This window comes from Falco rusticolus, chromosome 7 (assembly GCF_015220075.1).
Source record: "Falco rusticolus isolate bFalRus1 chromosome 7, bFalRus1.pri, whole genome shotgun sequence".
NCBI classification, from domain to species: domain Eukaryota; kingdom Metazoa; phylum Chordata; class Aves; order Falconiformes; family Falconidae; genus Falco; species Falco rusticolus.
Window position 1 is genome coordinate 12,777,850 of NC_051193.1, and position 25,116 is coordinate 12,802,965.

The window sequence follows — 25,116 nt, forward strand, 5'->3', positions numbered from 1 at the left end:
GAAAAGGCCACCTCTTCTTGTTCCTTTTGGCACAATGGGTGTTGCACCATTTTTTTTTATAGAGGGACTGCTGCATGCAAAGAAGAAATAGCATTCCTACCTCTTTCTTCCGTGAGGCTCAGACACAGCCTAGCCACAAGCGATGAAATGAGTGCAGTGAAGACGCTTGAAACCATGAGTTCATTTGGGCGCAAGCATTTCTGCTCTGTGTTTTCATCTGCCTTCAAATCAATGGCAAGAGAAAATCTAGGGCACCGAGGCAGATGTTAGTGAAGCTCAGAATACTCCTCCCAAAAAAGCACATGGTCTTAATATAGATAGAGGAGAAAGGCATGCCACCTAGCAATAATCTGTGCATCTTGTGGACAAAATAGCTGTGCTTGAGCACCAGCTGGAGAGCCAGCTGGACAGCACACGTACCAGTCACAACATTTTGTTATACAACTGTTGTGCATCTCCCAAAATGAAGCAAAGGCCTCTTCCGATTGCATCGATGTTTTGGTGGAACCCCTTCACCTCAAGGTATCACCTGTTTTTTATTACTATTCTCATTCCAGGCAATGACGCTTGATGGAGCTAATTTAACAACTGAGGTTTTCTACAAGAGCGGCCACGATTACATGTTCCTGTGCCATGGCAAGGACCAGACGGGCGAGGGCTGCCACAACTACAGAGTGCGGTTCCTCTGCGGCAGAGCCGGTATGTGCCCCGTGTTTGAGAACCAGAGCAGGGAAAGGCAGAAATGCTGTCTGCTGGTGGACTGGCTCTTGTGCAGCGTAAGAACGACCTGAGCAATTTCCCAAGCTAAAACTTGAGCCGGGCTATTGACGTGAACACAGATAAAGCGGCTGAAGGTTTATCTCGGGAAAAAATTCCTGAGCACTAACAGAAGCAGCAGGGTGGTGCCTCAAAACCCCAGCAAGGCTATGGCAAATACTTGCCAAGTCCCTTCCTGTGAACACCTTGTCTTTTGCTAAAGCATTTTGCGATGAAACAGGATTAGACCATCGGAGTGTGCAGAGGCAAAAGGTTTTGAAAGTAATACTTTATTTTGTGGTTATTAATTCCAACACGGCTGTCCCTAAGCTGGTCATGACCCGGGGCATTAGGATTCTTCTGTGCTCAGCTAGCGGGAAAAGGTGGCAGACAAACAATCCTTGCCTTAAAGACCACTTAGCTGCTGTAAATACCAGTGCCCAGCGCCCACAAGTGCTGCTGCTAAGTGGGTGTGGTGAAAATGAGCCACAAAAAGCTACGTTTAAATTTAGTCCTGGGGTGAGTGGAAAATCCACCTGCCTGCAACTAAAGGAAAACACTTTCTTGTTTGCTCGCTTTCCAAGCCAAAGCCAGTAAAAAGCATGCTTGGAAGAGTTAACTGGGGTTTTTTTTGTTGCATGAGGAAATCATAATTTTTGATGGCGTTCCAGGCACAAAAAAAAAAATAAATTAAAAAATAGCATGCATTTTATGATAAGATTAACTGAATTCTCCACCCTTCCATTTTGGCTTTTCAGTAAAACCAAAGCTTACGGTAACCATTGACACCAATGTGAACAGCACGGTTCTGAATCTGGTGGATGATGTGAGCTCATGGAAACCTGGAGACAGGCTGGTGGTTGCAAGCACTGACTACTCCATGTACCAGGCGGAGGAGTTCGAGGTACTGCCGTGCAGAGCCTGCAGACCCACCCAGGTCAAGGTGGCAGGTAAGGTGCTTCAGCTTGTTGTGCTGGTGTTGCAGGTCACCAGTTCTGTCATTTGTGCTGAGGTGACTCCATTAAGAATTTCAGAGCTGGAAGACGCCAGAGTCAGACGGCTAGTTTTCAGATGTTTTTGGGAAACGTATGCCTTCTGTGCTTGAAAGCCAGCTAACTTGATTCTCGTTCCTTTCTGCCTTCCCTTTTCGTTTTTTTTTTTGTCCCCGAGTCCCCGAGTCACAGTACTGAGTGGATGTGTTTATTTAAGAGAGACAAATACAGGTGGTGTGTTTGAAATGTTCAATTTGTGTAACTGTATTTGGAAATGCATCATCTCCTAGAAAGCAGGAGGTGAACACAGCTGATCTGAAGAGTGAGCTGGGGCAGGAGCAGACCATGAGAGACTATAAGGCTAGGAAGTAATGTCCAGCTGGCTATTTTCCTAAGGAAGTTATATTTAATAAGAACTGTAATTTCACATTTTAGAAGCACTGTTTTGTGCCACTGAAGCTACTGTTTCTCATTTACTGTGTCTCTAGACGGCATTGCGTAGAGGTGATGTGTTCGCCAAACATTTCTGGAGTCATGTGGCCAGTGAGCTGTCCTGAGCCACAGCGTGGGGGTTGGTCGGGTGCTGCATGGGTTGGTCTGAGCAGGAGGAGCAGGAACCTTTGCAGAGCCACAGCATTTGTCTCTTGAAGATGACTAGCTCGAATCCAAACCAAATTGCTTTTGATGAAAAGATGTCGCAGTCCAATGATAGTAAAGTGGCCTTCAGAGACTAAGTCCAATTAAGTAGCGTAGCTGTGATGAAGCACAGATTATTACTGATACCAGCATAAAAATGAAATCCAGCGTGGGAGATATGCATCTCCACTTGAGTCTGTGAAGTAATCTTTCCCTTTTAGATCTGTATTTTGGCACACTGATAAGCAGAGCAATACTGCATGAACTGCCTCTTCTGTGAATAGATGAGGATTTCTTAACTTTTATAGTTTACAAAAGCAAAGTTATTTTACAATATAAAAGTATGTAGTAACTGAGGCTGCGTTTCAAAGGCAGCATATGCCTGGTGGTAAACAAGCACGTTACATTATCTTCTCCTTACACATTGGCAATTGCTTTAGGCAGAGGTTTTGCCTGCATTTACAGTAAGATCTTTCTCAGAAACCATGAGAGTACTTGGAACATCCAATACACCAGGGAGTTAGCTCAGTTCTGTGAAATGAACTACTTCACCATTATCTCTGATGCAACATCTTCTGGAAGGTACGAATATTCTTCCTTTGGCAACTGCTTCCTCACAGAGCTCTAGCCATTCATTGTTGGGTGGCTCAAAAGAGAGATGCTCATCAAGCCAAGAAAAATGTTATTCACAGTTTGAATGTATCATAGTCTTATGACTTGAAATGAGTAGTACTTTCAAAGAAGACACATTTCCAAGCGAATATTTTTCCTGAGAAAATTTTGAGCTATTGGAAAAAAACTGTACCAGGCTAGTATGAAACAAGTCACATCATAGAGATGATCTTGGAAGATAGTCAGTAAAAATAAAGATGACGTAGGAATATTTCTCTTAGGTTTCCCATAATCTAATTGGTCTGGGAAATTCATGTAATTACATTTATCTTCTACAACAGTGGCAACTAAGTTAGTTTAAGGAAATGAATAAAGAGTTAAAACCAACAAAAAACATTAATGTAAATTTCAAATAAAGAAGCAGTGGAAACACTTGTTAAAGTAATTGTGCTCTTGGTCTCCCATTACTCTTTAGGAGAATTAGGACATTCCTTTTATTACCACAATTGAGATGAACACCAAGGCCAAAATCTGCCCTTACTTATATCCAGGCAACTCCATTGACGTCAATGGGATTTCACTGATTATATAAATCAAGGCAAAATCTAGTCCAGTAATAAAAATCACATCCAACTTTCTTGTAACGAAAGCACATTCACACTAGAAAATGAAATTGTCTGCCTGTTTCTAAATTCAATCTAGATGAAATAAAACCTGGGCATAGCTGAGATGTCCCCTGCCTTTAGGAGCCAGGTGGTCCCTGATCTGCTCTATTCCTGGCCAAGGTGTAACTTTACCCATTGCCCTGTGCCATGACATGCAATTAGCCAGGATAAGGAGCACTAATGAGCCAGGCGATGGGTGCCCTCCCTGCCTCCTCCCCTCCACCATGCCTGCAGCTGCCTGCAGCCCTGCCTGCACACTCCTGCCAGCCAGGGGGGCAGCAGCACCGCAGCGGTGGGCTTCGAGGTGTGACCATTGCTGGTGGAGGCAAACACCACCACAGTGGGCACTCGCCCCGCACTGAAACCTGCCAGTGCGCGGGTACGTACATACAAACCCACCGTCCCGTGATCAGGCACTGGCTTTGGTGAAACTTATGGGGATTCAATTAATTTCACCTGTGAGGCTTCTGTTAAATAGGGCTTTATTTGTCCCAGTGGCTCATCAAACACTGTGTGGAGGGAGAACGGCCAGCAGAGAGCAAGCACATAAAAATAGTTGGCGAGCAGCGGGCTGGCCCCAGCCTTAGCACAGGTGAGCGGCCCCTGCACAGCCGGTGCTTGTGGCCACATTAGGCTCTTAATTGCATGCAGAAGACATTCATCATAAATGTCTGCCTGCCTTTTGCTGCGTGAGATAGGCAAGATTGCTTTTCTCCCGAGAAAACACTTCCACACAGATACATTTCTATGCAGGGTCTCAGAGGGATGTCACTGGTAATAAGTGGAATGGCTTCATTTTCCTAAGAGGTTTAGTTAGCAGCTGAGAACTCCAGAAGTCTGCCCTTTGAAAGACAAATGATAAAACCATTCCTACCCATGGTGGTTTGTTTCCCTTTCAGTCTTTACTTTTTTCCTTTCCATTTTTTTTTCCTTTTAAATGAAATCTAGATGTCAGGTCTGAACTACTTAAGAGCCTCTTTGCTTAAAAAAGAGGCAGAAAACCTCTGCTTTGTGGACAGACACTGTGGTGTGGCAGCCGCTTGGCATACTAACGTTTAATTATAATTGATGCTCTCGTAATTTAATAATATTTTAATAAACATGGTTTAGCATGTTGTGCCAGATAAGTCAAACTCATTAGTTAGCTCATGTCCTCTTTATATTTGATACTTCTTGCTGAAACCTCATATTTCTTTACTTGCTAGAAATGGATTGATTAGAGGCTGGTCTTTTCAAAACAGCTTAAGAGCATCAAAACTCAATTCCCATTGGATTTTAGTAGGATTTAGTCGTCTTAACTGTGGACTACTGCAGATCTCAGTGTAGAAGGCAAGGGAGGGAACCCAGGTACTGACCTTGTGCACTCCTTTATTGAAATAATTACACTAACGTCAAAACTGCGGCTCCCATGAGTAAGTGTGGTTCACATGAAGGCTCAGCTCTGCAGGTCCTGCTCCCAGTCAAATGGTCACTCACTCGAATGGAACTTTTTTTCTCCACTTGCCTCCTTTGTTTAACTTTTCTTTTCAATTGTCATTTTAGTGCCTGGATTATTTTCTCTGTGGGAACAGATTAAAACTGTTTGATCTTCCAACTTCACAAGGTTTGGGGAGGGACAATGGTGCAGGGCAGAGGGAGGGAGGAGGAAGGAAGGAAGGAAGGAAGGGTTGTGGTGTTATGATAGAACTGGATAGTAGGAAAGATCAAGTATTTTGTCTAGTTTCCCTGGGAAACAAGTCTTATCTGCATCTTGGTTGCTCTGTCTGAAGTTGCTACTAATGCTGATAAGTTTCACCATGGAACAAAAATGATGAAATGCTCTTTTGTGCTCCTATATGCTCTTGATAAAGCATGAAAAAACTATTTGTGCCTGGCATAATTACTGCAGTTATCCCACATACTGGTGCATCTATGGTTACGAGCACACATATCTTAAATCCTGCTTATTGGGTTGCAAATACTAGAGAGATATGGAGTTTACTGTGATCTTGTTCATGCAGAGAACTTTGAATTAAAAATGTAAATACGTAGCTGCCTAACAACTTCACAGCCTGTGTCAGCATTCATCTTGTGCTGTAAGGGTGGCAGAAGTCACTCCACTATCAATATACAGACACTTTTAGAGATCTGTGGTGTTCTGTTTAGAAGTTGGCATCATTCTGGCTGGATTTTGCCAGAAGCTCTTTTTTTAAGTGTGGTGGGGTGACCCTGGCTGGACGCCCAGTGCCCACCGGAGCCGCTCGATCTCTCCTTGTCAACTGGGCAGGGGAGAGAAAACATGACGAGGGGCTCCTGGCCGAGGTGGGGACAGGGAGATCGCTCGGCAGTTACCGTCACCGGCAAAACAGGCTCAGTGTGGGGAAATCAGTGCGATTTATTACCATTCAGCTGTGGCCAGCAGCGGGTCCATCGAGGAGCCAGCTGGTGTGGCTCCATCGGGCATTGGGCGAACCTTCTGGCAGCTTCTCACAGAAGCCACCCCTGCAGCTTACAGCCACCTTGGTGCTTGAGGACTTTGAGGACTGGGTGGGAAATGTTCGGAAATGGCCCGTTCTAACAGCCTTTGGGAGCTTGCTCTTCTGCCTCTGGGCATTGCCTGGAAGCACAATTGCCAGAAACAGATTCAGGCTTGCGCAGAGGTTCAGAAGGGTTGAGCTTGAGCCTGATTTAAGTAACGGTTTGCTCTGTTTGTCCACCAGACCTGCCTAATCTTCCCATCCCAGCTGCAAGAACTTACATGTCAGGATAAGGTGAGGAAAAACCCGGAAGGTCAGGGAGGGAAAACCTGGCATTTGCAGAAGTATGTCAGTAGATTGCCAAGTAGCTGCTGCAGAAAGGGAGCATGAGGTGGGACCCTGCCGTTGGGATAAAACACTAACAGACCTCGCAGAGACCTCTCAGTGCCCGGTTAAAGCCAGCATGAGCAGATGCGCTGCCCTAGGTCCACATCAATCCTCCTGTCACCTCTGTTGGCAGCAGTAAAATCCGCTCATTTCAGCCTTGAAACCAAAGAGCTACAGGGGCTTTGGTCCGACAGGGAATTTGAGCATACACTTACTAATGTCCACGTGAACTCAAGGCTTTTCATGCTCCTGCAATAGAGGGTGTATTTCTGACTTTTGTGGGACACCATGCAGGATCTTGAAGGAGAAAAGGAACAAAAGGCTGTAATAGGAATGAGTTGCCCAGCAGGAAACTGTCCCAAGAAGGCTTAGTTAGCTCTGAACTCCTTACAGAATTTCATCCCTTCTGCTGTATGTCTTTCTACTGGCAACTTAATTTTCCACGTAAAACTTATGAATTTGAGGAATATTTATTCATTAAGACATCAGGTTGTACTGTATGACTCGAGAAGCTGGTTAGCTCACCCAAACCATGCTGTGTTACATTACAGGCTTGTGGCTTAGGGATGCAATAGCAAACCCCATTGAGATAATTCAGAATAATGAGGATTTGACAGGATGCTGGTGTGAACATTTGTTGGTTAGTAAATATAAGCAATAGGGGCATCACCACCAGTGATGACAAATATTTGGCAAAAATGTTAAATCTGACGGAGGTCTGGGCTGGCACCTACAATGAGTTGCACTGATTTTAAAGACTGCCTGAAGGATTGACTGTCACTGGGTTACATGGGTTGAACAGACAAGCTGGTGTTTAGCGTTTCCTTTAAAAACTCTTGTTTAGGAAACTTTAAAAGACCATGAGAGAGAAGGTCATAGCCTTCGAGAGCCCAAAGGAGAATAAAAGACTCCTTAGAGAAAAAAAAAAAAAAAAATCCAGGAGCATCCTAGCTCCACTTTTACCTTCACCAAACCCAGACCTTCAAGTACCTGTTTCACTTCTGAAAGCGAGATTTAGCACTTTGTGTCATTTAGAGCCAACACTTTTAGGAATGCATGAGTGTACCTGGGCGGGATTTCAGAGACATCTGTGTAACTCGCCAGAGCTGAGCACTCTTCCACATCTGTAGCAGCTGAAATAGTTTTAAAATTCCACCCTTCCTAGGTCTGATAAGGCCTAAGACCCAGGTTTTATGGCTAGGTTCAAGTATGGCAGGTTTTTCTGGAGCTTTGTACAGTTTAGAGAGACTCTCCTTTGAATTGCTTTGTTGACATAGGCATGCCCTTGATGAGTGCATCATCTATGTTTATTTTAAGGCATACTTTCTTTTAATAATTACCTTGTCCTTACCAACAACTGGCAACTTTAATAATCACTGTCAAGTAATAAGCATGGAAATATGCTCATATCTTGTTGAATCAAAACTTCTACCAGGCAAGCCCACACATTACAGCTGTTCCCTGTGAATTTACATTTTGCTAACTGGAGGCACTGGTATGACAAATACAGCAGCAAACTCGGGGCGTTTTTCCTAGCCCGTCACACAGGCCCGTTGTGGGGAGATGTAATCTGTGTCACTGCAAGGCTTTGTTTGGTTTAGATTATACCATGGCACAAGCCTGGCTTGCTGGCAGGACAACATCTGTCCGTGAGGGCTGCGGCAGGACCAAGCCCAAAGGAGGAAACGGTGAATCAGTGACCCCTGGGTTTGCTAGCAGTTGGGCAATCGCAGACATCAGCTTTGATGCTGAAGCAGCAGACACATTCCTCCCACATTCAAAGCGCAGTGTCGCCTTCTTAGTATCAAACCACTTCAGTGCCAATTTGCAAACCCCTGGCTGGGGGTTGCCCATGGCCAGTGCTCGGGGTCTCAGGGATCGTGGCTGCTCGCTGGGAAGGCTCCATGTGCTGGCTGTGAACAGCAGCCTGACTTCAAATTTGTAGCTCTGCAGAGTGAGATGCTCCCATCCCTGTGTGCACTCCCTAAACTCGTCACGGAGCAGCCTCTTTTGTTGTGGTTTTTTTCATGTCTGTCACTAAACATGCCCCAGTGGCTCCCTGGAAGTGCCGCGTGTCTATAAATGCACATCGTGGTGCTCCCAGCCCCATGGCAAGTGGCCAGTACCAGGGTGCTGGATCCCAGCAGGTATTTACAGCACCTGAGGGCTCCCGTGCCAGGGTCTGTCTGCCACAAGCTGTTTCAGGAGCACAGCCCTATTGCCATGGGGAGCCTGAATTTCTAGCTGCCTTAGGAGAGGTTTGTTTTTCAAAACTCTGTTAAAGGAGCTATTATTCAAAATCCACTTTTACGTTGGAAGGGAATTGTTTTCCATCTCTCCTTTTATCTCCAAACAAGTCAAGTCAGCAAAAGCACAAAGTGAAAAACATGCACCCAAGAAGTTATATTTAGAAACCGGTTAGTCTGTATTTAACATTTCTGTCAGTGCTTACCCTGTTTTGCATGTCTGGACTGGTGTTAAATTAAATTAAATACGTGCAAGCATGACATTTATTATTCTAGAGCTCAGCACATGAATAACAAAACTGCCTATCTAATTTCACTGCCACAAATCCTGGAGATGTGGCTTCATATAGGATGTTCTTATGGTTATCTGAACTTCTTCCTGCATTTCAGTAAATCAAGGAAAGGTCAGCTCTGGGGGAAACTTAAAAATAACAGCTTAAAAACAGTTTTGTGTGACAGGCTGTTCTCCTTAACAGCCTCTCTCAAGGGTCCAGCACAGAGTACCCTCGTGTGGAGGACACTCACCGCAGCAGCTTTATAAATGTATGTGACTAAGGGAAGCGAAGCTGCTTTTTGGAGGGGCTGGGTCTAGTTTTGACCACACATCTGATGAGGTTCACTGGCTTCAGAGCAACAACACAGGGAAGACCAGGACTTTCTAGGCAGGCAACTGCAAAAGTGGGTGAGGTGCAAACCTGTGGCCCCTTGCAGCCCCCCGTTCCTAGGGCTGAGTGCGGAGCTCAGAGGAGTCTCATCTTCCCACCACAGCCAAAAAGCTGTGTCCACCTGTTCTGCCATCATTGCTGCTCTAGTTCATAGAGAGTTGTTTTTTTTTCACATGATCACGTTATTTTGAAGGCGGAGGTGCTGGGGCAGAAGGCACGTGTGGTGGTGCGAACCCATCCCGCAAACACAGCTGTCTCGGAGCAAGGCGGAGCACTCACCCTTCCCAAATCCCAGTATCACCATCAAACTACACTACTCCCAGCTGCAGGAGAAGAGGGAGTGAATGGTGTTTGCTTATCTTTGTTATAAAGTCAGAGCATCATGTTTTGATTAAAAACAAGACTGTTTTAATGTTCAAAATCCTCCCCTCAACTTGGCACCTCTGCTTAAGCATGAAGTGCTTCGCAGCGATATCCAGGCTTCAGGCTTTCCATTTGTTTCTAATTATGGATTTGAACGATTCCATTGAAATTAAATACAGGCAAGTGTGGCATTCCTTGAAGTTCAGTGTTTACTTAAAGAGTTTATTACTTATTTTTACTGGAATAATACAGAATGTAGTCAGTAAGATGAACCTTTTCCCAACTGCATTCTCTGCAGAAAGCTGCGGAAGGAAGGAGGGAATATGAATATGTTTGAATGAGATTACAGCAAAGAGATGATTTTGCTTTCTAGACATCCGCACTGCCTGAACTTCACCCCTTTCTGCTCAGGCATGGGAAAGCCTTTTGTGCTTTTAACCCCTCCGTGGAGCCAGGTGTGTGTGAGTAGGATGTTACGAGTAACTTTGGCCTGGCAAAGGGAGATGTGGCCTGGGGCAGATGGAAGTTCCCATCGACTCTGACTACACCAGGGCAGAGGGAAGTGTTGAAAGTAAATTGGAGACATGCAGGTGGATCTAACATTGAGAGGTTTGGGAGGGCAGGGAGCAGGAGGGTTTGCATCCCACAAGCTGGATGAGGGGTTGCAATTGTCCCAAGCCACAATTGCCGCAAGGCTTTCTGCCCAGCCCTCTCCTTGCTTAGGTTAACAGCCACAGCGTTAGCAGCATCACGCTGATGCTCGCCCCTGAATAGTGCTGTGGGATCTAAGCAGCACCCAGTGCCTCACTGTAGGAAGTGCTGCCCTAACCTTGGGGATCTGGACTGTTCAGTAGCTGCGTCATCAGATTTCTTTACATTGGATGTTCATACATGACTGACTGTGATCCAAAGTAAAAAGATCTTGAAAGATCACGGTCCCTTTTCAAGGCAGGAACTATGTTTTGTCTAACAGACTGTTGGTTTAACTCCCTGGCTCAATGAAGCAACTTCAGACCAAAAATCCCACTTCCTCTGTTGCAAATATCTCAGCAAGACCTTGGGTGACACCTGTGCTCCAGCCTTCCCTCCTTTGAGGAGTCAGCCAACAGTTTTTGCTGATTCAATTACTCCATTATCATGCCAGCACCACCACAGGAAGCACAAGGGGAAACCAGCAGCATTGGCAGAGTAACCCTGAAACTGGATCTTGCTCTTTTAGGGAAAGCGGCATACCTCCACATTGGCGAAGTCATTGACGGCGTTGACATGCGGGCAGAAGTGGGGCTGCTGAGCCGCAACGTTGTGGTGATGGGCGAGATGGAAGGGCAGTGCTATGAGTACAGCAGCAAGTTATGCTCCTTCTTTGATTTCGACACCTTTGGGGGACACATCAAGGTAGGGCTGGAGCCCTCTCCTTGCACTTTCCTCCTCCCAGCCACACCTTCACATACCAAGGGAGCCAGGATGCACAAGGGAAAACCCCCTCACGTCAGCCACTGAGCAAACAGCCTCTCCCCGCAGTACAGCAGATCCACCCCGCTGCTGCCGCCTGCCCCTTGCCTTTGAAGTGCTCCTCACGCCCCTGCAGACATTGCTCAGCCAGCCAGGCTGGTTCTTAACCCACCCAAGGTATTGCCCCCACATTCTGGTCCCAGTTTTCCCCAGATTCTAGTGGTGCTCAGCCCAGGGAGTTCGATTTGAGCCCAGCTGACTGAAACTCACAGAAAACATTAAATGCAAATAGTTTTCCTTCTAAAATTAAGTTAAATGTAGCAATGGCAGCAGTGGGGGCATCAAAGATAATCCCCTTAGCCACCATGACACTCTTTCTCTCACCCTGCAGCCATATACTCCCTTCCACGTGGTAAATCTCCCTAGCAGATACAGTGCAACCCTTCCTATTCCTGTATTCCCCCCTCCTTCTTACCCTCGACAGTCTTTTGTGTTTCTTGACTGATGTTTTATTGTTCTCCAGATTGGTCTTGATTTTAAGGCTACCCACATTGAAGGTCTAGAACTGAAATATATGGGCCAGCAGACAATGGGGCATTACCCAATTCATTTCCATATGGCTGGAGATGTGGATGAGAAAGGAGGCTACAACCCTCCAACGTACGTGAAGGATGTCTCCATTCACCATACCTTCTCCCGTTGTGTCACAGTCCATGGATCCAATGGTTTGCTGGTAAGAATCCCTGGAGTCTACCTTAGCAATCAAGGCACCAGTCAAAAAATTTCCTCATAGCATTATTACAGCTTAATTATTGCAGGACGATGTGTTTTATTGTTAGAGCTAGCGTCTGGCTTTTCCTGACGTGGATATATATTCCAGGTGTATTTCAACCCACGTTAAAACGGAGGAGGCCAGTGTGGCACTGCAGGCTGTGCTGACTCAGAGCGGGCAGAGCTTCTGTCTGTGTGCAGCAACGTCTGCGGGCCAGCCCATCTCTAATGAGTAGTTGGGTCTATATAGACGGAGAGCTTGCTATTTAAAGAGGATAATCAGAAGGTTTAAGCGTGCTTCATCTTTCCTGTAATGTAATAAAAGTTTGTGATTGCAGTGCCATTCACAACGTTAAGCACTCACAGAACTCTCATTTGTTGGAGTTGCCCTCTGAAAGAAGAAATCTTTTAGGGTAATTCTATAGAATGACCTGTGCTTGCCAGACAAGTTACAAGACACCAGAGATGGTAAGAACACATTCAGATTCTCCCCAGATGTAGGGGTGCCACCTTCTTCTTTGGGGTAAGGATGCAGAGGGAAAACAATGCTACCTTACTGAGCATCCTGGAGACTGGCACACAGCACCAAAAGGCTTTCCTCACTCTTATCCCACCTTTGATAGCTTCTTCTTACTCATATTCAGGAAATGGGCAGAAACCTATCCCAAAAGCAGAGCTGCTAAAGGTGTGAAATAAACGTAAGGTTTGACCAAACTTTTCCCCAAGCATCAGCTCACATATGAAGTCTTAAAATGACAAGATTTCTGTAGGCAAAGGACTCATACCCGTTCAGTGAGACAGCAGCATATTCCAAAAGGAAAGATGTGTTTCAGAGCCCTGAAGAGGAGCATTTGTACCGTCAAGAGCCCTGCTACCATATATAACAGAGTTTTAAGAGAAGACATATCATTGGCAGTTGTAACCTGGATGGTCACTGCGCGTTAGGAGTTCATATCCATACCACTGTTGTAAAGTTACTGTACCATCTCATTGTAGGAGCCTGTAAGAATTTCTTTTCCTGTATATTTCTATTTTCTATTTCTGTATTTCTACATTTCTTTACTTTTTCCCCTCTATATTTCTATTTTCCTAATTCTATTTTGGGGAATAGCAATTGTTTTCAGCACTTAGCTAAGACATGATTTTTGCCCTTTACTTGCTGATGAATGCTTCCTCCTTCACTGACTTTAGCCCATGGAGGCCTTGGTCTTACAGTATTCCTTTGGGCAAAGACTGCAGGCTACAACCCCCAAAACTGGCAGCCTTGGAAGGGAAGGTCACAGGCATAATTAAAATGCACAGAAGTTGAAGAGAGGGCATTGAAATTGCAGCTCTAGAAGCAGAGCGGCTTTTATCTGCTATTTATGAATCTGAGGTTTGGGGGTTGACCTCTATGCATCTAAGTTTATAACATGATCCTAAAAACCTACCAAGTGAACGCAGCTTCTGAAGGAAAAAGATGTTCTGCTATCTAGATTATTTAAGGCATTCAGGGCCATATGGCATCTTCCCAGTTCGAAGCTGCCCATCGCAGCTGTGGTTGGTGTGGGGAGTGGGAGGGCAGCGCTGAGGATTCATTTGCCCACACCACTGTGGGCTGGGACCAGTGGTGCCACAAACACATCCTCCGGCTGCACAGGGGCTGCCCAGCTGTGGGTGAGCTGCAGAGCAGCTAAAGCTCTGCTTCTGGATCTAACGTGAGATCTTCATTCCCTATTGATTAATACTTGCCAAACCACATACCCAGAGCCTGGCATTTTTCTTACCAGTCAGACAGATGGGTTCATATAGAGCGTTTGGAAACAGTTCTGGCTTTTGTGCTTTCCCCAAATGGTAACTGTGTTGTGGGGAATCCATGGCACAGGGATGCATGTGCTCAGGCTTTTCCAGCCAAGACAGTATGATGTAGCTGATGAAAGCAGTTTGAGTCTCTTGCTGTTACTCAACAGCCGCAATTCCCTAAATGACCGGGCATTGCCTCCATCATAAGGCACCGGAGAGAAATCTTAGAAATTAAGATGTATAATCTGAAACGTTAGTCACGAATTTAATCCCTGTTGATTATAGCTTATCAAAATGTGTGAATACTACACTCTAGTCATAACACTTTTACCTTTGTTTTATTTTAACTGTATAATTGTTGCTGACAGCTGAAAAGAAAGTCCCAGTGAAACAACGCAATCTGACCAAGTTTGTTCAGTTGCATCACAGACAGCGTGCTCTGCAGGTTGCATCACTTAAATGTTGTGTCACTGCTCTGTGATAGACATCTGCAACCAGCAGGTCCATGCCTTGATTCTCAGGTGATCTCACCACAATCTCCTCATCTGCTTTCTGACTCTTCATTTCCTTCCTCTCCTCTTACTTCTGCCCCAGATATATTCAGAGACACCCACATGGTTTCCAGTGATTGCAATAGTTACTCTATACGTTTCCTAGTTTCCTATTATCTTCTTGCTTGGGCAACACTACTTGTTTCCACATGCATGAACACCATTTGTGCACGCAGAGGTGAGCTCCGTCTTCCTCCATTCATTCCCTCTGAGATCAGGTAGATCCACAGCATACTTTGCTGAGGGAGAATTTGCCTTGGTGATGTGTTACAAACCACACTTCGGAAAGTCATACAAAAAATCTAGTGGAGCTATTAAACCTCAGCATAGCACAGCAGTTAGTGATGTCCTTAACGTTAAGCCACTGATTTCAGAGGGACTTCTTGCATGCCTGTGGTTGAGTACGTGGGCAAATGCTTTAACAGGTGGGAGAGGGATATCAGTTATTTTTAACTGTCATTAAAGCAGGCTGGTAATTTCCATACAGGCTTCCTTGCTTGCTTTGCTATCACTTTTCTCATGTCACTTCATCTCACTTCAGAGATACTCATACTGAAAACACTAGGAGGAAAGAATGTCCAGTCATTCCTGAAGACAGAAGTGTTTTTTCTGTGGGTCTGTCAGTGTGCTGGAAGTCACTATCGCAGCCTTAGCTCATTTCCATTGATGAGCTGTTCTGCGCTTGTCTGCAAATTCATATTCACTGCAAGGCACAGAGGGTCCTTCTGGAAACAAATACGTAGAAATTCTTTTCTCACCATAATTATTGTTTGAAAATGCAATAATTACCCAATATTTGCTTTAATATATTGGCCATAAAACCACCTAGTTACGCCATTGCAGTCCCAGGGATGCAACTTTGCTCCAATTCCCACACTCTCCACTGGATCCCAGTGTGCAAGCTAAAATAGAAGCAGCCATTGGGGAGGGAAATTAAATGGAGGTCAATAAACAGTCTGGCAGAATCCAGGGGAGAGCTCTGCTTCATGGAGTAAGAGGCTGTGCTATCTAACTGCTTCAGCGGTTATCTGCTTTTACTAATACAGATACACTACATAGCGACTGCTTTACCATGAAGGCCGTAGATTAGTCATGGTTACAGTAAGATTATGAACTATTGAGAAGGTTTTTATCAAATAAAAAAATCAAACCCATTGGAAAAGTGATTTTGGAACAAGCATCTTGTTTGCTATCCAAGTATTTCAGTACTGGGCTTGTGCAGGAAACCAAGACAGAGCTGACCGAGAGGTGCGGTACAGGGAAAGTAATTAATCAGGCAAAGGGTGACAAATGCACTAGGGACCAGGTCCCTGGCTGGTAACTCCACGTTGTTCTGTGGGCTTTCAGGGATGAATTAGAACGATGGGCATTTGCTGGCTCTGAACCCCTCTGCCAGCGCGCACTGCTCTTTCTGCTTCACTCCTTTCTCACCGTGCTGGGAGATACATTCCCCTGCGATGTTACTCCCCGTGCACAGAGGCGGGCTTTGCCCCAGCTGAAGTCTGGTCACTACAGGGGTTGATGTCTCAGTCCTGGTGCAGTGCTGTGCGGGCTGGAAAGATGAATGGCCCTACCAAGTGGCTAGCATTTCTCTAGGGAAACTGTTTTGGTCATCTAAATGTCACAGCACCATTGCTCATGTGTATTCTAAGTATTACTGTTGGGTGAAAGAAAGTTAATGGGTTTCAGTGGCAGTTTCTGTGCAGTTCTGACATCTCTGTATTTAAAAGACTTCTTCCACATGTTGGAAAACTTCTGAGGATAGTTCACTCTCCTGAAATATATCGCATAAACATTTGCCCCCCTCTTCCAAGAGGAGACAGTTCAGTCTAATGACATATGTTTTACACCTAAATAAAGAAGCCTAAACCTTGCAAAAGCTATCATCTAATTAGATCAGGGAAGGTAGCAGTAAATTTCAGTAAAGGTAGCTCAAAGGAATGCACCCCTTTGCAGGTCATTTAGGCTCTGTTTAATTTACTGTGGTGACTTGTGTTCGGAGATTTGAGTATTTACACTGGAGCATGGATGATGCATAATAGATGTGTGTGCAGATGTAAGCTTGTAATAGGTTTGGCAAGCAAAGTGTTCTTATGTGAAAACATATTTGTAATCATTTCAACACTAGTCCTGGGATTTTATTTGAAATCGGTGCTCCTTGCTTTAAGAACGAGTCTCAGGCCTGTTTACAAAAGTAATTCAGGCACGGGAGTGTCCAGGTGTCTCAATAGCACCATAAAGAACAGGTCTTCTATCCAGTCTAATATTGTCTTTTGCCCCTTGGCAATTGCTGTTTCATCTGAAGCATTTGTAGGAACGCGCTGGTGTCAGGCTAACCTTTGCCAGGAAGGTTTCCTAAGTCCAAGGTGGTCGATGGGTGATGGCTGATGGGAAGCGCAAAGAAAGAGCCCAGGAAAGCCAGCTCTTCACCTGGCCAATGGAGATGAAATTAATTTTCCATATCCCAGACATATCCACCAACAACTGACTTGCTGGACCTGGTCTGTCTGGGGGCTGTGGTTCCCCAGCCAGTCCTAGCCTTAGGCTTTGAATTTACGTATCTGCTCATGAAATAGTTTCCTCAGATCTGTCAGTGGGGTGATGGGTAATGTTCTGTCCACCACAACCGTGTCCCAGTGTTAACAACAGTCAAACCAAAACCAGAACAGCACTGATTAACACCAGCTGATTTGTCCCAGGGTCAAGTAAAGCTTCTGTCAGCAACTTGGAAAAAAGATCAGGTCAAACCTAAAACAAGCCAGCCTGTCTGGAAAACAACTTGCCGCCTCTCTGATAGCCTGAAAAAATATTTTTTCAGCTCAGCTGCATTTTTCAGATGCATTTTATGTAGCTGCTCATGTAACTCCATGTGAAGATGAATGAGCCCAGATGTGAACATCTAACATCCTCCATTCATCCCCCACTCCGTGTTTTTTCCAGCCTCATGCTAAGACAGTCTTTGATTTCACAGGCCAACAAGAATGGAATGAGCTTTTCCTAGATGATGACAAATTCTAATTAAATTTAAGTGTTGGAGTTATTGCTTAGACTATGAGCTCTTAAGAGCAAAGAATGATCTTGCTTTTGGTTTTGCTTATACACCCCGAGTTCAAGAGGGTACTGAGGTTCCTATGCATCATTGTATACTTCTTATTATGCAGTGGCTGATGCATGACGCCTGAACACCGACCTTCATTTTGTACATGTAGGTGAAGGATGCTGTGGGTTACGATGCACTGGGACATTGCTTCTTTACGGAGGATGGACCAGAAGAGCGTAACACATTTGATCACTGCCTTGGACTGCTTGTTAAACCCAGCACTCTGCTCCCCTCAGACCGAGACAGCAGGATGTGCAAGCTGATCACAGAGGGTGCTTACCCGGGGTACATCCCGAAACCCAGGCAGGACTGTAGGTGAGTGGGAGCTTTCCTTTTCTTCTTTCTTTTCTTTGCAGGATTTAGCTGTAAAAGATAGCATTACATGTATATGATCATGTAGTCATCTGTAGAGGTCTGGGCTGCATGCCCCAAAGGTTGGGAAAGCAGTCTCCTTGGGATCTTTATACTTGTGCTTTTCAGATGCCTTCACACCTGCAATGTAATTTTCATTTTTAGCATAAAGCCTACCGACATAGCTCCTACCTCAGATGTTGAAAATCTCTCTTTCAAAGTACACAGTGATGCCTTGTGTCTTACGGAGTCTTGATACCAATGCCTCCACAAAAAGTTGCTGAGTTCAGAATGGGCTGTGTTCTGACATTCACGCTCATCTCAAATGGTAGCTGATTTTGAAAATACTCCCATTAATTCAAAAGTCATTATCTGTGAAGAATGGATACTGTTTAATGGTACGGCATTGGCCTTATGCATTCATTTGGCACAGTCTGCCCAAATTGGAGTAAAACCAAAATGATATAATAAATGTAGTTTAGTACAGAATTGGAACTTGACAATAAAAGATCAAAGACTGTATACACCCATTGGGTCTCTAGTAGCCTGTCTGTACATAAGCTCATTAAAACATTTCCATGAGAACTTCTCAAAACTTCTGTTTGCCACAAACACTGTATTAAACTTGAAAAATGCCAAATGCCTTTCACCCTTTTTTCAAGATCCTGTCCTCCAAGTGTCCTTGCAGATCTGCCAGCTGAGGTTTAGATGAGGATTATAGAAGCCTTTGTAAAAAGAAGAGATTTTACAAGTTCTTTTTGCAGTTTTGTTGCCTTATAGAAAAAAATCAGATGAAGTATAAAGAAACACAACCAGCTTGGCCACACAGTTAAACATTAGAATATTTTCTTAGAGGAATTAATGGGTTCTTCATTAGCAGTAGCTTTTAAACACAGGTTAGGGAAATGCAAGTCACAAATACCGTAGTTGTAGTTGACCCTGTCGTAAGGCAGGGTGTGGACTCACTGAGCTCCTGAAGGCCATTCTTGCCCTTCTTTCCATGATTTTCCAGCTGGTTTTCTGCCCCAAAATCAAGGTGCGCAACCTAGGAATATGTTTTTATTGCTAATTACTGCTGTTCAGGGAACTTACTCATTTTGATGCATAGCAGGTGGCTGATTAGCTTTCTTTTTCTCTCCCCATCCCCCCAGCTCTTCTTGAGAGAGTACTAAACTCTTCAAGCAAAACCTGTGTTCTTAGCAGCTAGGCAAGCAGATCCCCAGCTGCAGTCCAGGGAGCATAGCAAGTGGTCTGGAGCAGATCTGTGGAACCACATCATTTACAGAATGTTTTCCATTAAAAGCTGGATGTCAACTTTGCATTTAAGAGTTTAAAACTGATGGTGGATCATCTTGAGGACAGGACCCCCGTGCAACAGAATGGGAGGTCTTCCACAGTGAAGGTTTGTCTTGAGAGCACAGGGCATAGGTGCTGTGTTGAAGCTGCTGGAAGACAGGAACACTTCTGCCCGTAGTCCAGATTTTTCTCCAGGAATTTATTCTGCTGTACTTGGAGGGGTGGGCAGAATCTACACTAAAAAAGAAAGATAAATTTCTGACCCACAAAAAGTCAATGGGAAAGTCTCTGAGCCAGACTTCCACCCTGAAAATGAGACAGACAGAGGCTGATTGATGCCTAACAGCTAAAATTCTTCAGGGGATTTCTTTTATTTGGAACTACTCTGAGGCTGTATCAGTATCACCCATTCTGTCCTCAGAACAAACTAGGGTTTTGTCCAAAGAAACGTATTTTTAGCTTTTTAGTTTGGCAGGGGAAAGAGATGAATTCATGCAATGCTCTTTTTCACATCTGTGTTTGTTTATAAATTACACTTAATGTCTCCATTCATAAAATAAGAGTTAATAAGCCATTGTGCTCATTTTCCACTGATAATCCATTTAATAGTCAGAAGGACATATCCTGTGTCATTTTGAAGACTGTTATATGAAAAAGTGCTAGGAATGATAGGCGGAGGTCTGATGAAAAGGTCCTATGGTGCTTTGATCTACCATGTCTTTCTTTATAAAAGAATTTAAGGTCTGATCAGAAAAATAGCTTGGTTTGCACTGGGCTTATCCAGCCTACAAGTGCGTGAGTTTGCTGACACTACCCCTGGGGCAGCAGCCAAGGCGCCCAGCGCCGGGATGAGGGATGAGCACCGGCTGCGGCTCTGTCGGCTTGGAAGAGGCAGGCAGGCAGCTGCTGCCAGAAATTAAGACAATTGGATTGTGCCAAATGACACAGTAACCTGCCCAATCCATATGGCTCTGAGGAACGGGATTGGGATGAAAGACAGGTCACTGTGGAAATAGAACGCCCTTGCCCTTGCCCACACACTGGAGCACAGCCTATAAATAATCTCAAATTGTTTCTTTCTAGGCCAGTCCCATGCCCAAAATAGAAAAATTTTTCTATGTTTGCATAATAAAGGGGCACAAACAGAAATTCATCTTAGGCCAGCAAACCCGGTTGGCCTAAAGGCCCCCCGTGAAGTCCTTCACAGTGAGATTTAAACAGACATAAGTGTTCTATACGTTCACCCTTCAGGAGGGTGAATCTCACCCTCAGTTTTGGGGACCCAGTCTGCTGGTTGTGAGTGCTGTATTTTTTCCTCCCAGAGTTCATGTGCCTGTTGGTTAATGAACGCTGTATGTCACAGGGTGGACAGTGATGGATTGATCTTTTCTTCTTGATGAGAATCCTTCAATTAAGAGTCTTTTATGCACGTTAAACAAATGGAGTTCTTTTGTCCCAAAAGAAATGCATGGGAGGGTGGGAGCAAATAAAGTTTCTGAATCAATGCAGCTCTTGGAGAAGGCAGGTACCAGGGTACACTTGGAAAGTGCTTAAGAAGCATTTCGTTGGGTGCCTTGACTAAATGAGTCTCTAATGAACCTGAGGGCTTATCTGGGGGCAAAGTTCTTTTCTGTGACTTGTGCAACAACATATTTACCTTATCATAAACCATGACTGACATCCTACAGCTTCATAGCAGGCTTGGAATTGCAGTCGAAATTCCTCGTTTAATACTTGGTGTTTTGAAAGATAAGGCCGTGCTGTCTGTCAGACTGCAGAGGACACGTGTGGTATGAGAAGAAAAACAACAAAAAAACCCCCACTGTTCCCTTTGCCCCCTAGGCAGGACCCCTTATCTGGGGAGGTATCAGCCCTGCCTGTACTGGGGGGAGTTGACTGGTGACTGGTGTGTGCTCAAACTGTCATTTTCATGTTATTCTTTGTTTTCCTGACCCGCAGTGCCGTATCCACCTTCTGGATAGCCAACCCACACAACAACCTTATAAACTGTGCAGCTGCAGGATCTGAAGTGAGTGCAGAAGTTTCTTATTTGGTAACAACTGCAGCTCTGCAAGGCTGAGGCTCTTGCTGGAATAAAACCTGCTTCTGTTACACAGGCGTTTTTGAAACTGCTCGATCGAGACATATATTAATGTGGCTAGTGCTGCCAATAAAAAATTATGCTTTTCCTTTTGCTCCACACTTCTTGTCACTTGCTGTTTCTAGAGCAGGATGGCTTTAACAAAAATTCCCAGCCTTTGCACAGCATGCAGCCTGAATAAATTAAATAAATGTGACTGCGGAGTCCCAGTGAAGTCCTTGGCAATGATTCTGTTGGTTGCAGTACAGTAATGGTGTTCTGAAATTTCAATCAGCACTAATGCTAATTCCACAGAAATTCTTGGTCACATCAGGAGCCTTTATTTTCCTACTAAGAGAAATAAACAAGCAAAGCAAGCCTTAAACAAAGAGATGTGGTCTTTCCAAAGTTTCCAAATCTTTGTACCTAGATTTGGGGTCCTAGATACAGTTTTAGGCAACTAAATAAGAATGATCCGATTTTTAAGATCTGAGGACATCACTGTATGTGTGTGTGTGATGGATTTCGAAAGCCTTGCTTATAGCTTCAATGTAGATGTCAAAACCTAGCTTAAAGCACATTGAAGATGCGGGAGTGTGAATATGAATGTATGTGTGTGTTAAGTTCTTTGCTGCGTATAATTATGTAACTCAAAGCTGACGGCTATGATTTGTCCCAAAATATTCTGGCTTATGTCTTGTGGCTTTACTGATAAATCCTTGGGCTAAAGTGGATCAACAAAGAAGTTCAAGCAAAGTCTCAGGTGTCCATTCTCTTTCTTAGGAAACAGGCTTTTGGTTTGTTCTGCACCACGTGCCGACAGGGCCCTCAGCGGGCATGTATTCCCCTGGCTACTCGGAGCACATGCCGATGGGGAAATTCTCCAACAACCGCGCACATTCCAACTACCGGGTGAGTCTGCACGCAACGGGACTGCTGCCCTCAAAAAAACCATCATCTTCTCACTCCAGCCCTTTGGGTCTGCAAGCTATTACTGCCTGTGCTTTCTGTTTCACTGAGAGTCACTGCAACTTGTTTGTGTCTGCAGACAGAGCAGCCTGCGTGCTGGTGTGGGAGCTCCCAGTCAGCCAGCACCCGCTTCGCTTGGCTCCTGGGCATTCAGAGATGCTCTTCCCTCTGCTCAGCCTGCTCCTCTGCTCGCCTGAAATAGTGCCTCCGGGAGCATCTATTGGCAGCTTGTCTAATTATAGACTTCAACTGCCAGTGCTAGCAATTAAATGAACAGCTTCTAGAGGGATAAATACAGGCCGCTGTCTAATCGCCTTCTCTTATTTACCCTTAGCATGCCTTGGTGTGGGGCTGTGTGTTCCTGACTGCTTTAGACTGCAGCAGGGTGTTTATGTGTGTGTGGGGGGGGTTACATGCATTTACAAGAGAGGTGCAGTTTCTGGAAATTTGCAGCACTTTTGGGGGGTCTGTGTAAATCTGGACAGTCCTGCTAGCCCTCTGTTTCACGTGCTACTGACAGAAGCAGTTATTAGGATCGTGCGAGTGACTTTGGCCTAGAACCATTGAAGGCAGAGCCTGGATATGGAAAGAACTGTAGAATATATAAATACACTGTAATATTGCATTTCTCATTCCTTTTAGGCTGGAATGATCATTGATAATGGCGTTAAAACCACTCCAGCTTCTGCCAAGGACAAAAGACCTATCCTGACACTGATTTCTGGGAGGTAAAGTGTCTTGTGTGGTTTGGTTTGGAAAAGACTTCTCTGTAGCACTGAATGAAAGCTATGAAACTCACCAAGGAAGGTGACAAGAAGCATCGCTATATCTTTGGGGTGGTTCTTAATGCGGAAAGGTCTTTGCTTAGATTTACCGCTCTAACTTCATCTTCTCCATTCCCCAGCCTAAGGGACCCCCAGCACCCACATTCTTCTGGTTTTGTCCTTGCTCTTTAGCTCTGAGCTGGGCTGTCATGGATATTACATCTGCTTTGGGGTGTTGCACTGATTATATATATTTTTTAGATAAACAAGAAAATTAAATGTTGTCTGGTCAACAGCTCTGCTGGGCAGAACTTGCTGCAAAAGTTTCCCAGGAATAAGAAATCAAAGTATTTCCTAGGAATGCTCTTGATTTTCTTCAATCCTTCAGGACCTGCTTGCACAGGGAGTGTTTACGTGATGGAGCTCACACTTTGATTTCAAATTTCTGTCTAGTTCCAGATCTGACTGCAATAATAATTACAATGAAATACACAAAGCCGCTCTTCATCCCTGCTGCTGCACACAGCCTCTGTGTGGCATAACAGAGTCATTGAGAAATACTGGAAACCTCTCTATAAAGCACATGGTATCGGCTGACCTACCATGGTCTGATAGCTTCTGAGAACCCCCTCTCTTTCCCCAAAGCGGACTCCATGTGGAGGCTCATGTAAGCAGAGTGCTTCTTGCAGGCAAAATGTAATAGCCTGAGGACCGCACTTGTACCCTTTTATCTCGGTAGAGATTGAGTCTGGCTCTTAACTTAGTTACCAACCCCAGGGAGAGAGAATGACTTGCATATTCTCAAGTTTCATAGTTTTCTCTCCTATTAGATGAATTGCCTGCTGTTGCACCCAACCTGCATTCCCCCATGACTGGGTTTCTTGACAGAAGAAACCACGCAGAGAAGAGAAATCTGCTGAAAACCTCTGTGCAGCAGGGGAGAATGACAATTTCTTTCTTTTCTCCTTTCCATCTGTGGGGCATGGCTTACCCAGATTGCTGTAGTCACATGCTGGGCAAGCACTGCAGGGGTGGGATTGGTCCTCCTCCACAGGGGAACCCAGCCAGCAGCTCAGATATCGGTTATCCTGGGATCCACACCACCCCAGTGCTCTGCCTAGCAGCTGATGTTAAAAGATGTTCAAAAGTGAATATTATTTACATTATTTTAATGCTCAATTAATTGAATGATTAATTGAATGATAAAAGTAACTTCTAAAAAATGAGTTATTAAGAGAAGCCTGCTCTGCAAGTACCTCCAAATTCTCTTGGGAGTCTGATACTGCTTTTCCATGTAGCTGAGCACATGCCTTGGGAAACTGCCTGCTGCCACAGGCGCAGGAAGGGATTACAAAAGGCAATTTGTCCCTTGCCATACAAGGGCAGGAATGACCCCTGGAAGCCAAGCAATTCATAATGCAGTCATGTTTATGCTCAGGGATTACCCACCAGCACAGGCTGTAGCTCAGATTATTTATACCTTTTTCTGCCTTTCATGTATCAAGACAGAAAGACTAAATAAATGCTTATGGTTGGACTGGCTGGGGCAAACTTTGGGGCAGGCTGGACAGTTGCAGAGTTGGAGAGATTATTCTGCATTCAGTTACAGCATTAAATGTCTGAGTCAAATTCTGTATCCTGTAGTGTTCCTCCGGTTATACATGGATGTGAATGAAACTGGAATCCATCTCCAAATATCCGTATTTAACAATGCCTGGGGAATTCACAAGGGCTGATACTAAATCTCTGTCTGAAAGCAAATTCACAGTGATGAAGCTGCCAAAGCAATATTCATTTACTGGAACCCTATCAGCCTGATGCTCAGTTTTAGATTGATATGATGGCTTATTAAGGAAAGCAAAGTGCTATTGAATAGCTGTTAGTGATCTGACAGCTTGGCCTCGCTACCCATTGGTGAGGCATGAATTTTAATCTCTGGACCATCCGTTGCTGGCACTGAGTTGGATACTCATCTGTCAGGTTTTCTAACCTGTGTAGCATAATGGAAGATGCTCCTTCAGTAGCAAAAGGGAAAGCTGTGCCTCAGGACCGGGTAAATGACAGCCAAGCTCAGCATCACCATAGCGAGCCAGGTCCTTGCTCGGGTTCTGTGACCGGAGTGGTGGCTGACAGGCAGCAGCTGAGGGCACACGTTGCTGCAGTTTCCACTTGTGTCTGCTTTTTTTTTCTGCATCAGGCCAATATTTCATCATACTTGGGAA

General features: G+C 44.7%; 1 protein-coding gene across 3 annotated transcripts in view; it reads left to right on the top strand.

Annotated features, from left to right (window-relative positions):
* Positions 1-25,116, top strand: part of LOC119150785 (cell migration inducing hyaluronidase 1) — a 114,923-nt gene that overhangs the window by 71,214 nt on the left and 18,593 nt on the right. For all 3 annotated transcript variants that reach the window (XM_037393641.1, XM_037393639.1, XM_037393640.1), the window contains exons 10-17: positions 558-699; positions 1,515-1,706; positions 10,998-11,173; positions 11,754-11,963; positions 17,544-17,749; positions 21,041-21,110; positions 21,945-22,073; positions 22,773-22,858. In XM_037393641.1, the coding sequence (XP_037249538.1) occupies positions 558-699; positions 1,515-1,706; positions 10,998-11,173; positions 11,754-11,963; positions 17,544-17,749; positions 21,041-21,110; positions 21,945-22,073; positions 22,773-22,858 (1,211 nt within the window). The remainder of the gene's footprint in view (positions 1-557; positions 700-1,514; positions 1,707-10,997; positions 11,174-11,753; positions 11,964-17,543; positions 17,750-21,040; positions 21,111-21,944; positions 22,074-22,772; positions 22,859-25,116) is intronic.